The 17,582-nt window shown below is 46.5% G+C and overlaps 1 protein-coding gene across 1 annotated transcript in view; it reads right to left on the bottom strand.

Moving 5' to 3' along the window:
- FRMPD3 (FERM and PDZ domain containing 3) overlaps positions 1 to 16,659 on the bottom strand; it is an 86,863-nt gene extending 70,204 nt beyond the window's left edge. The window contains exons 1-2 of the mRNA XM_081115353.1: positions 16,633 to 16,659; positions 359 to 513 (exon numbers count right to left, since the gene is read on the bottom strand). Of these exons, the coding sequence (XP_080971479.1) occupies positions 359 to 506 (148 nt within the window). The 5' untranslated portion in view covers positions 507 to 513; positions 16,633 to 16,659. The remainder of the gene's footprint in view (positions 1 to 358; positions 514 to 16,632) is intronic.
- Positions 16,660 to 17,582: the final 923 nt, after the last annotated feature.

The following is a 17,582-nucleotide window of genomic DNA, read 5'->3' as shown; positions in this document are numbered from 1 at the left end:
CCTTGCTGGACTTAGAGTAGGCAATCTATAAACACTTGTTGAATTGAAATTAAAATTTTCATCCAAGGCATGGCTCTTCTGTGAAGGTTCTATACAAATAAAAAGCTTTATTAAGACCCAGACCTTACTCAACCATCAACTGCAGCCTCTTCCTAGGGCCCCAAGCAGGCTGAAAGGCTTGTGCCAATCAGTCTTAAAAGACCAGCTCCCTTACACAGTGATTAGCTGGCAAGTCTTCACCCACTCTTCATTAATTCATTGGCAACACATTATACTCAGGAGCTCTGCTCTTTGGGAAGATATATGGGTGCTGGGGGATAGGAGCCCAGGCCAGGGGAGCACCCTGAGGGACACCTACCTGGCCTCACAGATCGCACCACCACAGGCCTCTCACTGCCGGCCACGAAGCCAAAGCCATATATAGGGTCTCGGTGAATGGTCACTTGTCGCAGTGTCTCTGCTGGCAGCTGCTCACATTCCATATCATTTGCGCTCTCTTCCTGCATCACATGACTAAGGGAAGGGGAACATGGGAGCAAAACAAGACGCAAAGGCAACTAAAGCTCAGAAGCAGGTGGGAAGGTCACCAATTAGGGTGCTGGCTATGGCACCTGGGAGTTCACACACTTAGCTTCCTGCATCCTCTGGAACCAGCAGAGGCAATGAATGCCTCCTATTTCAGACTGGAAAAAGAGGACTCTAGAAAGGAGAAGCCATTTGTCTACATACAGGGCCAGAGCCAACAGAGGACACTGGTGCCACAGAGCCTGACATTAGGGTCAGTCCCTTCCTCAAGATATTGGGACTCTAGAAGGAGCCTAAATGGAAGGGTGTTTCAGTGGGGCCTTGACTTACGAGTTTAATTCGTAAAAAACTCGTTAGTCAGGACACTCGTAAGTCAAGGCCCCACTGTATTCTGAAGGTTAATTGGTACCACTCATTGAATTGGCTGTTAGCTCTCTAAGAGAAACTGAAACTTTGAGAAAAGGGACTACAAAACAGGCAAGTAGGAAAGGACAGTGAAGTCATTTCAGAATGTGGAATACCTGCATGAAGTCCTTGAGTGATTTTAACTTTAATATCCCTTAGGTCATATATAACAATAAACTATTTAGATGGCTTATATAAAGAAATGGGCTAACGTTCAGGACTACTGCCTTATGCAATTGTACATAATACCAACTAATTTCAGTTAATGAAACAACTGGAAAATGGCTCCTGTGGGCAAGAAGGGGAGATGTGGCCTGTGGCTGCCGGCAGACCTGAACCTCAGATGGGTTGGGAGAAGAAATATTGCTGTCTCAGCACCTGGGAGGGGTTACAGATGGCTCTTTGATAACCACAACTTAAGTTACTAAAGCTTCAGAATTGTACAAGGACATTATAAAAGTTCCACAGCAAGGGCCAGGGTGAGGCATACTGCGGGCAAGGATAGGTCTGAGTGAAGTGTTCAAATGAAGATCCCTGAGGGGTGAGGGCACTGGGTGACAGTGGCAGGGAAAGAGGTAAAGAGGAGAATGAATGGCCAACAGGCAGGGCAGGGCAGGTGGAAGTGGAAGAGCCAAGAGACCCAGAGCCTGAGCTCCCTGAGTTGGCACCACTCTACCCTCCATCATTTTGGCCTAACAAATGGGTTGAGTTCCATAGCCTCAGGGTGTGTATTCTTGAAAATTAAGATTCCAGGCAGAGCCCTTCTGAACAAGATACAGAAGGCCAGGAGCTAATTAATCAAACTAGTGTACGGTTTGTAAAAGAAGTGGGAGGTTCAGATACTATGAGAGTGTTGACTAGCTAAGAATACCAAATTCCTCAATAGCAAATGGTTTCAAGCAATTAGGTCATTTATCAGGACATAAATTTGATAATTAGAGAGAAACTTTAGGACTATTTATGGGTGGGGGATTAAAAGTAATTGTATAAAAGTGAAATTCATAGTCCTGGGCTTGTTGCTCTCATAAAATAACTCGGGAATGAAGTCAGGCCATGGCTGATTTGAATCCAGCCACATTAACTTTATCTGAACACAAGTTGGCTTGGGATCTATCCGTCACTCTTTAAGGAGCCAGAGGGGCTGCTGGGATGAGGTCAAGCCTCCTGAAGGTAAATTCAGAAACTGGCTCCTTTCCTCCCACACGGGTAAGATAAATCATCACTTTTTAAGGTAAAGTCACTCAGAAGCTAGAACATGGGTGGCTGGTGTCCTGGTTAGGCACCCTCCCAGGAGAGGGGTTCAGATAAGGTGGCTTCAGGGTGGTGTCTCTATCATTTCTGCTCCTGGTGGCAGGCAGGAGCTTGGCCTTGAAAGGAGCCAGAGAACATCTTCCTGCAGCTGCCGTTTTGCCTCACCCCCCGGGGCTGCTTCTGAAATGAGCCCTTTGCCTCCTGTCATCTGACCTTATTGGCATAAAAAGGGCCTCTTCTTGGGATGACACCAGCTCATTTCTGACACAGGCACCAGCCAGGGCAGGCTGGAGGATGCGAGCCTCCCAGGCTGTGCAGCCTGAGGCATGGGGAGCAGGGACACCAGCAAGGAGGATCCAGGCACACGCGGGAGTGCTCAGTGCTGCCCTGAGCTCAGAGCCCTGGCCACTGCAGACTCAGTTTGTCTTTTACTTTTTCTGAAACTGGGGGCACTCCAGTCTTCATTGGGCTTTTAGGTACCACTAATATTGATGAAAATAGATGCTCCTGGAGCCTGAGGAACCAGCTAAGAGCCTTTTGTGACACAAGTGTTCTGCTTTACTGTTTTGACTCATGTTAATGCATCAACAAGTATTTATTGAATGCCTACTCAGACAGTCAGAGCTCCAGGGGACACAAGAGAAGTTACAGAACTCAGCCATCAAAGACTTCTAGTGTAGTGGGGATTGGCGGGGGAGACAGGTGTACACTGAATAAGAGAATTAGAGTGGTTACTGAGAATAGTGTATGAAGTCCAGCATTGAGATCTAAGTTGTATATTCAGAGAAGGGGGTGGAGTAATTAGAGAGGGCTCCATGGAACAGACAGATACTGTGCTAAGACAGGAAAGGGAAGTGGTGGAAAGAGAAATAGGAAGCCAAGCTCTGTGCATGGGCAGCCCCTATATTCCCACAGTGGACCCAGCTATTTTTCCCGCAGCCACAGCAGACATGTTTCCAGATGTGACTGGAGCACATTTGTCCCTGGGTTGGACAAACTGTCCCTAACTAGATCCTCCCCAAATTCTGCAAGCAGCCTTCTCCTCACATAGCCTGGGCCTTCCAAGACAACTTAGGCAAAGAAACCACCCCATTGACAGACCAGAAGGCCATTTTACAATGCAAATGGAAATTGTCCCTTCCCTCCTGGAGTTTGCATTTTTCTATGTCTGCAGCTCAGTCCCTCTGAAATTTGCTAAGAGCCTAGAGACTTGGGAGTGACACTGAAGGCAAGCAATGATGGATGACAGGAGCTCAGCTGTCTACAGGTCACGTGGCTTACCTCTTGGGCGAAATAGGCAATGTGAATTTGAAAGATGTTTGGCTTGGTCCCTTCAAATAGGGCAACTCTGAACAAAATTATGAAGCAGTCAAAACTTACGGTCCCCCCACCCCACTCAGCATTGTTTCTGGGACCTGCTAGTTTCTTCTGCTGTTTGTCTTAAAGCATACAATGCCTTCATTCTGTCCCCTTACTACCCAAGATCCCCAAAAGTATCCTCTCACCCTGTGCTAGGCTTACCCTCTCTAGTCAGTGACCCTGGTAAAGGCCTAGCATTTTTCTTTTGCCTAATGATAACTATTTATAGCCATGTGGTTGTTTTCATTTTTACACCTATTACCTCATCTGGGAAAAGGTGCTTTCACATCCATTATCTCCTCACAATCTCTGTCCTACCAAATAGGCTACATGACTGCTTCTCCTCCATCTCAGCCCCCAAGGTAGGTGAGGAAGAAGTGACCCATGGAGGTGAAGCACATTAGCAGCCCAGCTGGAGCCAAATCTCTCAGATAAGGCCCACAATCTCAGCACTCCCAGTTACACCCAAGTCAGGAGCATGGAATCTCTGTCTACTGAGTCTCCATTACAGGGCTGGCCCAACCCTGTGGCCAGTAGCACTCTGAATCCTGGCCAGGTCTGGATGGCCAGCCCACACCCTAATGAATCTGTCTCTGATACCGTTCACTCAGAATTGTTGGGGGAATAAAATGAGATCATGGCTACAGAACTTTGGAAGGTTAAACATATCATACAGATGCAGACATGGTGATATTACTGGTAGCATTATTCAGGGTGGCCAGAGGAGCAGAGAAAAAGAGCTCAAGATAAACTTCACCCACTTCATACGACCTAGGCCAGGGGTGGGCAAACTTTTTGACTCGAGGGCCACAATGGGTTCTTAAACTGGACCGGAGGGCCGGAACAAAAGCATGGATGGAGTGTTTGTGTGAACTAATATAAATTCAAAGTAAACATCATTACATAAAAGGGTACGGTCTTTTTTTTTTTTTTTTTAGTTTTATTCATTTCAAACGGGCTGGATCTGGCCCGTGGACCGTTGTTTGCCCACGGCTGACCTAGGCCCTTCCTCCATCAACTCTGCCTCTAAGAGACAGCTCCACAATACTGTCCCCTTGCTTTCTAGGCAGCTCTTTCCCTGACCCAGCCTGGCTCCCTGTGGATGTCCTGCCTCCAGTTCCTCTGTGGGCTAAACTGATCCCTTCTCTAAACTGTCCAAAGAGGGACTGGTTGCTGGAGCTCACAGTGACGACTGTTGCTAGGCAGAATTTGGCTAAAGGACAAGTGAACTGAGAAGAAGATGGATTGGTTCTGAGCTGATGCTTTCTTTCTCCCTTGCTTGCACTTTTGGGCAGAAAAATAGAAAAGTAGCAGCTTAGACTCCCAGGCATCAGAATCAGTCTTTGGCTCCTTTTTCTTTACATTTGGTTGGCTCCTTGGGGAGTCTTGTCACTCCCCTCACAACTGGCAAGATTTGGAGCCACGTGGGACCAATTAGCCCTCTGATTCCAATCATAGGAGCCTGACTCTCCCAGAAGCTCCAGGGATCCAGCATGGCAGCTGGAACCCCAGGAGATACCATTTCCTCCTGGTGGCAGGGATGGGAGCCCCATCTCCCAGACTCTGAAGTAGTTGATCTGGGAGCCCTCTTGTAAGGAGCTTAAACACAAACTCTTTTTTTCTGTAAAACAGCCCTCACTTTGGCTAGGTAGCTGCTCCTTACTGCATCAGTGCTGCTCTAACTTGAATGTGCATATGAATCACCTGTGGGCATTGCTAGAATGATTCTGATGCATTAGGTCTGGAATAAGGTTTGAGTTTTTAACAAATTCCAGGGTGTTGCCCATTCTGTTAGCTCATAGACCACACTTTGAGAAGCAAGGATCTAAAAGAATGTTATTCTCGGATAATGAGAGAGCCATGATCAGGTGGCAGAACTGAGGTGCTTTTATTAAGGTTGGGTTTTGGCATTGCAGGCCTCATTAAACACAAATGCTAGCCCTGGCCAGGTAGCTCAGTTGGTTGGAGAGCTCTCTCTCTCTCTCTCTCTCTCTCTCTCTCTCTCTCTCTCTCTTTCTCTCTCTCTCTTCCTCTCTCAAATCAATTAAAGTATATTCTCGGGTGAGAGTAAAAGCAAGCAAACAAACAAACAAAAACACAAATGCTATCTTGGAGAAAGGACACATAAATTCATGCAGAGGACTCACTGGCTGAATCAGATTTACCCCAGAAGAGAATACAGAAGGCCCTAAATGGATATGAAATAAGACAGGTAAGGTTGTATTAGGGGAAAGAATAGAAATGTCTGGATGATGGCACTATTTAGCCCTACTGAAAAGTTTGGTCAGCAGAAGAGCAGCCTGAGGACTCATAACATCTGGGAGTAAGACAAGGAAGATGCTTAAAGAGAGGAAGGACAGTGCAGAAAACAATAGCTGCCATTTCTTGAAGATTCACTGTGCACTAGATACTGTCCACATGTTGCCTAACTCCAGCCTCACAACAACCCATGAGGAGATGGTATTACTGTAATGTTATAGATAAGAAAACAGATTTTGGGAGAGTACTAAGCAACTTGCTCCAGGATACACACCTATATACACTGTGGTGGAACCATCATGTTAACCTGGGTCTGAACAACTCCAGAACCAATTTTCCTACACAATTTTTGCTAAGCACCTGTGGACTGAGCAGTTGCCCAGCAGGGGATGAGTAGTCTCAGTGGGAGGATTCAGCAAGTGAACTGAGGGCTACCCCAGTGCTGTCTGTCAGAGCAGCCTCCTTTGAGTCCCACCCCAGAGGGTACATATCGGAGACCCTAGTCCCAGAACAGACTTCCTACATGCCTCTAAGTCGACTCTCCATATGGGAGACTCATTCCATAAGGTCTGGAATGCCTGTTAACTTCAGTTACCATCACAAAGAAGCCTACTCACTGCTGGTCATCCCTCAGAGCCCAGACTCTCATCTCCACAGTAGTGTGTTCATACCCTAATGCCACCCTTCTCTTTCCTTCAAACCCTTCCACTGCACCCTGTGGAACTCTCAGTCAACAGCAAACTCCCCTATATCCTTAATTTATTCTCTGAAAGTGCTCTTCACCTTCCTTCCCAATGTAGGCCTGTATATTTATTGTCGTGCAACCACCAGAACTTTTTCATCATCCCCAACTGAAACTCCCCACCCACCTCTCCACCCAGTCCCTAGCAACCACCATTATACTCTTTGTCACTATAAATTTGACTATTCTAAGAACCTTGTATAAGTAAACCAGATAATATTTGTCCTTTTCTGATTGGCTCATTTTACTTAGCATGTTATCAAGGTTCATCTATGTTGTAGCATGTGTCAGAATTCCTTTTAAACTTGAATAATATTCCATTGTATATATGTATCACATTTTATTCATCTGTCAATGGATGCTTGGGTTGTTTCCACCTTTTGGCTCTTGTGAATAATGCTGCTGTGAACATGCGTGTACAAATATCTGTTTGAGACCCTACCTTCACTTCTTTTGGATATATACTCAGAAGTAGAATTGCTAGATCATATGGTATTTCTATACCAGTATTTTTTTTTTTTTTGAGGAATCACTATACCATTTTTTACAGTAGCTGTACCGTTTTATATTCTTAACCACATACACGAGTGTTCAGATTTCTCTACATTCTTGCCAACACTTGTTATTGTTTTCTATTTTTTCCTATTTTCTTTATTTGTAGCAGCCATTCAAATGGGTATGCCCTTCTCCAACTTTTGATATCATCGGAATTCAACATTCACAGGGTGATAAAGAGGTCCCCAACAACTGCTTCCTCCTCTTTGCTCAGTCATTCCATTGCCACACCTAGATTTTGGGCTATGATCAGATAGTGTACTGCCTCCCAATCTCCCTCAACAACATCCCACTTTACTTCCTCATCTGTCCTACCAGTTTACCTTCACAAGGACTCCTACTGTAGGAATAGTCAAAACACATTATGATCACATATTCACTTCCCACTTGGTATTTCTTTTTCCTGGAAATCTCTTCCTCCATTCTTTTTAGAGCTGAATCTTTAACCTTCAGGTCTCAGCTTAAATGTTACCTCCCCAGAGATGTCTTCCCTAAGCACTTGCCCCTAATTATTCACTTTCTTACTCTCCTTCAAGTTCCTTATCTTCACTTTGCTTCATATCCAGATTAGAGCTCCTGATCTATCATTATTATCATTCTCTGCAAACACCTCCAACTGCCTTGCTTCCTCTTCCTCTGTTATACTCACCTTGCAAAACCTCACTCCTTGATGGACTCAACCATATGCATGTTCCATGCCTGCATCTGAGTAGCTGAAGAAAAACCTCCCAACTGGATAGATGGCTTTCACTGTATATTCATGGTCTCAAACCTGGTATGGGCTCTCAATGCTGTCTGGCTACCACTTTCTCACTCTCTGAAATGACTGTTTCATAGATCCTCTTCTCACCGTGACCTTTCTCACCTTCCCATTTGTCTCAATAAGCCTCAGCTAATGACCTTTTCCCATATGTTAGTGAGAAATCAAAGCCATCAAATGAGAACTCCCTCATTTGACCATCACCAAATCTACACTCTACCCTGTCTGTATCTGTACCCATGATTCCTTTTTCCCTCCTATTAAAATGGAGGATCTTTCTTTTCTTCGATCAATGGCAGATCTATTCATTTATGCTCTGGTACCATCCCGTCGTATCTTCTCAAGGATTTTGCTCACTTGGGCATTCACCTTCTTCCCTAAATCATCAATCTCTTTACCTCTGAAGAATCATGTCAGCATGCTGATAGAAATCATTTATCCTTAAGAAAACAAACAGAAACCACTTTCCTCCACTCCACACTCCCCTTAAACTGCTCCATTGTCCTCTCCTTCATAGCAAAATTGCTCAAGAGGATTCCACACATTATTTCCACTTCATTCCTACTTTCTCTTCAAACCACTATAATCCAGTTTCCACATCTATTACTCTACAGAGTCAATCCTGTTAAGGTAACCAATGATCGATCTTAAGGTCATTTCTCAGTCGTCATCATATTCAACTTCTCACCACTGGCTTTAGACAAAGTTGACCACTCCCTCCTTCTTGGAATGCTCACCTACGTTGGCTTCTGTAACTATCTCCTGACTCTCCAACTACATTACTGCTCAGTTTTTCTTACACTCCTTTGTGGCTTCTCCTCCTCTACTTAATCATTAGATACTGCAGTTCTTCCCAACTCAGTCCCAGGCCTTCTCTTCTTTCTCTACTCTTTTTCCCAGGTGAACTCTTCACTCTCTTGGCTTTAAATGTAATCTACATGCAGAAAACTCCCAAATTTGCATTCTACCCACACCTCTTCTATGCGTTTCCAAACGCCTATATTCCAGCTACCTATTCTCATATCTCCACTTTTATGTATCACAGGAATCTCAAACTTAACATGTCCAAAACTGAACTCTTGTTTGTTTGTTTTTGTTTTTCCCCTTCAAGCCTAGGCCTCCCTCAGACTCCCTCATCTCAGCACATAGCACTATCATTTCTTCAATGACTCAAGCTAGAAAACCAGAGTTTTTCTTGAGTCCTGTTTCTCCTTTTCCCTCACTTACCACATTTGATGCTCCTGTAAGTCTTCACAGCTGTTCCTTCAGAATTTGATCAACACTCTGCATCTACATGGCTTATAACCCAGTTCAAGCTACCATTATCTCTCCCCTTCATTGCTGTACCAGCCTCCTTTCTGGTCTCTCTGTAGCCACTGCTGCCCACTTCTAATTCTGGTCTCTTTAGATACTGCAAAAGTAGAAATCATATCTAACACTCCTACTTCAAACCCTATAGACATTTCCCAAGTGAGTAACATCCAAACTCTTTTTTCCATGGCCTCTCTCTGCCACACCCCTCTTATGCTGCTCTTTCACTTGTCTAGAACAATCTGACCCCACTTGTCTCCTTTCAGTTTCTGAACACATCAAGTTTTTTGCCACCTCAGGGCTTTCTCACTTGGTATTGCTTTTTTTCTGGAAACCTCTTTCCCCATTCTTCATGTGGCTGATCTTTCATCCTTTGGGGATCCACTTAAATATCGCCTCCTCACAGAGGTCTTCCCTGAGAACTCTGCTGTGGTTTTCCTTATTCCTGTAACCTATTCATTTCTTTCATGAGACTCATCATGATCTGTAATGATATATTCATTTATGTGATTATTTGGCTGTAAACCCCACTAGAGTATTGATTATGTCTCTCTTGTTCAATAGTATATCTCCACCACCTAGTATGCTACTAGTACCTGGCACAAGTAAGAGAGTAGAGAAAGAAGAGAAGGCCTGGGACTGAGTTGGGAAGAACTGCAGTATCTAATGATTAAGTAGAGGAGGAGAAGCCACAAAGGAGTGTAAGAAAAACTGAGCAGAAATGTAGTTGGAGAGTCAGGAGATAGTTACAGAAGCCAACGTAGGTGAGCATTCCAAGAAGGAGGGAGTGGTCAACTTTGTCTAAAGCCAGTGGTGAGAAGTTGAATATGATGACGACTGAGAAATGACCTTAAGATCGATCATTGGTTACCTTAACAGGATTGACTCTGTAGAGTAATAGATGTGGAAGCAGGATTATATGTGCAATATTAATAAATATTTTCTAAATGGCTCAGTGGTTGCATGGATAGGAGTAATTTTGAGACATACAAATTAGAATCCTCAGGCTATTCCATACAAGTCATTATCAAATGCCTACTGGGTTCTATCTCAGTCTGTGAAAGACGGGTTTCTGCTGGGGAGTCTGGTTGGGGAGAGAAAACCCCTCAACATCTCTGGCCAAAGATAAACGTTGGGAGAAAATGGAGCAAAAAGAAGAGTCCAAGGAGGGCTACAATCTAAGAAGAAATGGGAGCTAGAATGGCTCCTGTCCTTTTACGGATACCAGGGTGGGAAATCTAACAGATATTTCCTATCAGGGAAAATATGTTTCTTTAAAGGGCAAGCTACTTTTCTTTCAGGATGACCAGAGGCAGGGGGTGGGGTGAGGGTCAGGATAACTTCATAGTCCTTCCTACTAGTAGTCTTGAACGTCTCTGGGTAGACACAGGTGCTTTCCCTAGAGTTACCTTCTTCTTTCCCTCTAGGTCTTCATGGTCCTGCAACTTCCTCCTCAGCTGAACTTGGAGGCATCTTCTGGAAAACCTGCTGGCATCTGATTCATTTTCTGGTTGTCCAAACAGATGCTTTTACCCAGTGGCCTTGATAGAGACACCTGTTTCCTGTTCTAGCAAGTCATAAACAGGTAGAGAGACCAAAGCCATTTGTCCTTCCACAAATACTTGGGAGTCTGGGGTCACCTCACAAAAGTCCAATCTCCATGATGCTTCTGAGAGGACACTGCAGAGGACCTGCTTGGCAGTTGTTCCCTCTCCTCCCAACTTCTCCCCTCAAGGGCTACATAGCCAACAGACTCAGTCCCATTGTCTAACAGGCCCAGTCACACTCCTAAACCCTCCCTGCTAGGGTTACCAGCCTGGTGACAGATGTGAGGTCTGTGCCAGATGTGAAGCTGATGCCATATGGCACTGTAGTTCATAAGGTCTGAAGCTGCTGCCACTGAGCTGTGGCAGAATTAGTGGGGAGATCCTTGCATTTTAGCCCCAATTCACCTGTCACTGGAAGAGGGGGAACTGTAGCAATGAAATATTCACAAGAGCTTGAAGGAGTTGTCATGTCACTCCAAATAGCCCTGGGCACCCCAGCTCCCACCCTCCACATACCACACCAAATATTTCTGAGGGAGGCAGAGACAGAGATTGAGTTAGAGCAGAAGAGATGAGAAATGGAGGAAAGGGGCCAGAGAGAGCCAAGAGGGAGGGAAGAGGAAAGGCCAGGCAGAGAAAACCAGACAGAAGCAGAGAAATGAGACAAGAGGAGGGCCTTTGAGACAGTGAAAAAGAAAGGATGGGCTTGAAGAAGGCAAGCCTGACAGAGAACTTGTGCCCACCAACTCTAGCTTTTAGAAGACCCACTCCAGTGATTCTACTGTCCTCTAAATGTCCTTGAGCTGCCCTCTCTCCTCAGGTTCCTGCTACTGGGAAAGGGCCAAATGGTAATGAGAGCCTTCTGGTATCAAGCTCTTTGGGGAGGAATACTGCAATTATGCCATACCAACAGCATGATGGCACCTTCCCCATTTCACAGTTGGGGATGTGATGAGAAAGGGGCAACTGAAGCAGCCTGAAAAAGAGACCCAGGCCTCTGTCCTGACTTAGGCCCATTGCCCAGCCACCAGAGGCTATATTTTTCTTGTGAAAGAGAATGAGATCTAGAGGAGAAAACAAGAAGATGAGAGCATTCCAGATGGCAGGAGGGAATGGTCATGATGGGAAAAGTGGAGTTGGCAGGGAAGGGAGCTGCAGGCCTGAATTTCTCCCCTTGGTGAACACATCTCTCTGAGGCCAAGCTGGGCTGCAGAGCTCAGGCACAGAATGCTAAGCCAGGAGAGAGTCCCTGGCCACCCATCTCTCTCTCTTCTCTTGAATCCTAGCCACTAGTCTGCCAAGGGCTGAACTGTAAACAAGGCTTGGAGGCTGGATAGGGAGAGCAGGTGCGGGCAGGAGCTGTTGAGACTATCCCAACAAGTAGCTACTTCCAGCAGCCAAAGACCCAGGGCTCAAACAGCGGCACTCTGGGGGGATGTTTGGCAGACAGTGACTGCACAGGACTCTGGGCAAAGCCTCCTGAAGCCAAATGAGTGCTTACTTGACTGGCTGACTGTGCCATTTCCCTCTTCTCTGTGAGGCTATCAGGCATGGATGGCCTGGACTACAAGCCTGGGATGCCCCCAACTCCTGACTTTGGTCAAACAGCTGGAGAATCTCAGAGTTGGCGGGGATCTTGAGCATTATTTACTTCACTGTTGTCCACCCTCTATTGACATCCAGAAGTAGCAGGGGAAGGCTTTCTAGAGGAGGACTGCAGCTGGGTACTACAGAAGGGGCCAGATTTGGGCAAGTAGAGAGGGAGAGCACTGAGAACAGGCCCAGAGACAGAAGGGGGGGCAGAAGGGATGTGGCAGGAGGCATGAAAACAACAGCCTGAGTTGGGGGTGTGGGAGAGGGGCTGCTGAAGAGAGGTTAGCTGGGAAACAAGAAGCTGGAGCCAGCCCAGGGAGACAGTGAGTGAACCTTTTCTCAGCTTCCTCTTCTCATGTCTGGCTCTGCTAGGGCATAAGGTCCTCTTCCCAGTACCCCCCCTTGGTGAGCTTGTGAGGAGAAAGGCAGGCCAGTCTAGTCATAGCTGGACAGAGACAGAAACATCTATCCCGCTGTTTTGCCTAGATGCCCATTTCCCCCTCCTTGCCTGAGATCATGCAAGTATTATCTGAAGCCTAGGCACCATGCTGACCTCCTATGAGGGTGCAAACAGGAGCAACCCTCAGCTTCTGCCCTGTGTACCATCTCCAAGCTGTCCATCCAAGAGTTGGGGCAGGGCAGAAATCAGGCTAAGAAGCAACTCAACAAAAGAGGTCATGTGAGCAGAGGCCTGGTAAACTCATGTCACCCCATCTGGAGGTATTCAGAGATGCCAACTACACCCTGAGGACAAAGAGACACCTTCTATTCTGCCCAATTGCATCTTCCTGCTGAGAATGAGGAAGGAATTATAAGGTGTTTTCTAAAGAAAAGATAAGATCCTATGGGATCAGGAAAGGGGGAGCAAGGTTGATGAACCCTCCCCCTAGGAATAAACGCCAAGGGCAAGAGGAGGTGCTGAGTTACTATCTCAGAGGGCATGAGTTAGTACCCAAACACTCATGGTGCTAGTCAGGACCACCTGTCTGTTTCCTGAAAGTGAATAACATTAAAATTGTCAACTTCAAAGGGCCTGTGGCCTTGTGTTTAGATGAGGATGGGGGTGAGGATGGTAAGAAGACGGAATCCTACTCTGCAACTAGGCTGGGGAGAGACAGGATTTAAAGGGATCTTGACAACCTACAGACTTCCTAGTCAGCAACACAGATTCAAAAATTAACCCCAGACTTAACTCACTAAGGTAAGAAAAGCAGATCCAGGGCTTTTAGAAAGAACCCAAAAAGGGTAAGAAAAAATGATCCCCCTCCCCCCAATCCTTAGTTTCCCAGAACATTCTATTAACCAGAAAAGCCCTTCCCCAAACATTCAGGTTTTTGCATTACAGTAATTATATTTTTTTCAGTGATTAAAACCCACAGAGCTGGGACTCTTCCAGAATAATGCAAGCTCTGTTCCCATCTTCCTTCTTGTAAGGGGAACAAACAGGATAGTACCTTGTTGTGAGTCACAGCCTCATTCCAGCAGCTTTTAGATTGCATTCATTCATATGTGCAACAAAATTTAACTATGCATCTACTATGTACCAGACACATTGCTGGATACTCAAGATATGAAGGTAAATAGGCCCAGTCTCTCCCTTAAGAGAGGTTCAGTCTGAGGTAGGGGCAAGTATGTAAATAGACAAATATAAAACCATGTGTCAACTGGCACCAAAAGAGGCAGCAGAGGATGATATGGGAGCACAGGGGGAGGGCCTGTCTCCTGCCCCCCATGACTCCAAGAAGCAGTGTTGAAGGGAATAGAAGTCCAGCAGCTAGAAGGCAGAGAAGGACATTCCAGTAAAGGAATGTCAAATATGACAGCAAAAATAAAGAAGATTCCGTAAAGAGGGAAACCTCTAGGTATTAAGCCACTGAAATTAAAAGAAAAAATCATAGAACACATTCAGGGATCATTTAAGGAAAACTTTCATTTCTGGTTGCAGGAGTGAGGACAGAGTAATGGGTTAGTCACTGGCCCCTTTGTGTGGCCGTGTGAGATAATGCAATGCACTTGGTGAACTCAGAAGAGGCTACAGAGATAACCAGGGACACAGCTCAGCACTGGGCTTACCAGTCACACATCCTATGCACCACTCAAAAGTTACACATGGAAAGCTCCCTCTCACATCACAGAAAGAGGCAGGAAGGGTAGACGACCAGCAGATGCACTGAGATCCAGCCATGGCAATGAAGACCAAACCAAGAAGCTCACATGCCGCAGGTTATGCCCACATTGAAGAGAATCCATGGAAGCCAGCTCTATGACAGCGTTAGGGAAAACAGTGGGAAGTTACAAACAACCCTACTGCAGTATCAAATGTGAGCAGGAAGATCCCCTGGGGACATAGCCACATTCACAGGGGCCAGCCTGAAGAAAGAAGGGGTGAAAATCAATAGGCACAACAATACTACTAATGTGTCAGCTGCAGTTCCTGCTCCTGAAGTCCTGGGCAAGAAACAAGCCCCCTCCTCCTCCCCAGGAGGTGGAAAGATGGCTTTGCTCCGCATTGCAAGGCTCTACAAACGTTTTAGAAAGTAATTCCTAACAGGGATACTCACATAGAACCATAATGACAGGTTAACAACTAAATGCCAGCAGACCAGACACTTGTCTAATTAATAAAACTTATAAAGCAGAACAACTTACTGATGTTACAAGCAGGGCATTTAGTACAACAACAAAACCCAAATCCATGCAGAATACTCCATGTTCTCTAGGAAGCCCTTTCTCTTACAATCTGCACAATCCCTTCTTTAAAGCAAATGGATGCCAAGGAAAGGAGAAAACATTGCAGAGCTCCAGGCTCCTGGAGTCCAACTGGGGAAGGCAATAGCTCAATCTCTGCCTCTTGAGCCAATCTGCCAAGGTTAGTTCCGACCTGGGCTTTACTAGATCTGGGCTACAATCCCAATTCTGGTAAGTTATTTAACCTTTTGGGCCTCAGTTCCCTCATCTATAAAATGGGACTCTCTATGTCACCTACTTCAAAGCACATAGAGATTAAATATGCAATGTTAAGTGCTCAATCAATAATGACTATTAGCAATTATTATTATCATTGTTCTGTTTAGACACCTACTAATAATAGGACCTGCTGTCTTAATCTAGCCCACTGGGTTTGCCTTTCTCCGCAAAATGTAATGGGGATGATTTGAAAATTGGTTCAAATTTCTTTGGATCTTGGGCCAAGACTTTAGACTTACAAAATAAAATAAGTTTTGCTGTGGGGAAAGCAAACTCTATTTGTCTACTTCATTAAAGACAACTTCTTATGCTATTTCTAGTGGTTAACAGCGGGGATGCTGAAGTAAGACTGGGTAGAAATCCCAGCCCTGCTTCTCAGTAGCTGTGAGACCTTGCGCTTGTTCACCTCTCAATTTCCTCATCTGTAAAATGGGGATAATACCAGGATCTACCTCACAGGGTTGTTGTGAATATTAAATATGATAATAATGCATGTAAAGCAGGTAAAACTATGCCTGGCATACAGAAAGCACCGAGTGTATGCCAGGTACTGTTCTTACTGTATACAAATTCTTATTATACTAGTAAACTCACCTTTGTGATCTCAGATGCCCCCATTGCTTGAATTTTACACAGCATAAGAAAAGAAAGTGACAGGTATGCACCTGCATATTCCCACTTGCCAAGGTTTTCATTTTTCTTTTTCTTTTCTTTTTAAATAGGGTGGGCTTATTTCTCAGCCCAAGGAACGCTGATGCATGCATGTGAAGGCAGGCCAGCCAGGGTGCCACGGACCTAGAGAGGCTAAGGCACTGGGAGAAGGTACCTAGAAGGCCCCCTCCCCCTTTCAACACCGGCTTCCCTGCTGGGGATGAGGTGGAGGGTGGGGGGGCGTGCGGGGGCCGGCAGGGCCTGCTAGGGCTGGCAAGCCTAGCCAAGCTGGCTGTCACCTGTACTGCCCTCCAGGCTTCCAGCTCTCCTCACTGCCCGCTCACCCCGCCACTTTCCTATTGGCATACAAAACCTCAGCCCTGCTCATCTTGCCTTCCAGTTTCCTCTCCAGAAGCACCACGTAGGGACAGCCAGAAGGGCTCTTTGGGGGATTGGGGGCGGGTAGGAAGACATTGTCTCCCCGGTTCCCGAGTCGCCAGCTCAGTCCATCCACAGCAGGCGCCAAGCAGGCGCGCACCAGAACCAGAGGCCTGTGCCAGCGCTGCCCTGAGTCACTTTGAGAGGCCGGCAAGGACCTTGACACTTGGTTGCTGACCTCCTACCCCACAGATGCCAGCCTCACTTAGCCACTAGCCCCGCTTTCTGGCCCTTTCCCAGGTGAGCCCAAACCCGACTCTGGTACTTACTGTCGGGGCCTCTCCAGGCTGCGTTTCCCTTGCGCTGCCCCTGGCTGTGCCCAGCGCCGACGGCAGCAGCGGCAGCGGAGCCTGTAGGAAGAGAAAGATCACGCCTGCCTTAGAAACTTAGCCCCTGCTGTGACCAGAATCTTAAGGAAGGAGGCAACTGGCTCAGCCCAGTGCCTCGAAGGAGGTGGCGAACTAGAGAGGCAGCTGGTAAACAGGGCGTCTGCTGCCTCTGCAGGCCCGCAATCCACCGCGGAGGAGCTTCCCCCTCCTCCCTACACTGGACGGCCCCCCGCGGAGGATCCCGCAGCGGAGGAGGGAGGGCTCCAAGGACACAGACTGGCGGATAACCCAGCTACTGGGCATTGTGCTTTACATCCGTTTTCTCATCCCAGCATCCACCCCATTGTACAGAAAACAAAACCAAGGCTCAGGGGAGCAAAGCAAAGAGCCCCAGATACACGAGCCAGTAATAAGAGATAGAGCCAAGATTTGAAACCAGAGGGATCTCAAATTGGCCGCTGCCTGTCACTTTTGTGCTACCGCAAAAATACATTGGAATACCCGTGTCTCCACCTCCTGTTTTCCCATTTTTCTGGCAGGACCAGACACAACTGACAACCCCCTGTCAGTGAGGCTGAGATCTGTAGGGTGGAGGTGGAGGTGGAGGTGGGTCCGTGGGATGCATGTGCCAAGCCTTTCAGGAGACACAAAGTGTAATAGGAGGTAGTCTGGGTCCAGGTGCCATCCAGGAGACAGGCAATGAGCCTGTGAGATCTGGGTTATGGTAGAAGGGTCAAAGGTGGGGTGCAGAGGCTCCTTCCAGGTACTTGAGTGAGGGCCCTCATCACCCTCTTTAAAGGATGAGTGGAAGGCAGCTTTGTTGGGAAATTAAGTCCTGTGGCTTCTCTGTGGGAGCTATCTCAACCTCCCTGCCTTGACAATGATATCTG

Source organism: Myotis nattereri (assembly GCF_964212035.1).
Source record: "Myotis nattereri genome assembly, chromosome: X".
Taxonomy (NCBI): Eukaryota; Metazoa; Chordata; class Mammalia; order Chiroptera; family Vespertilionidae; genus Myotis; species Myotis nattereri.
Note: the sequence above shows the minus strand (reverse complement) of the source record. Positions and strands in the feature narration are given on the sequence as shown.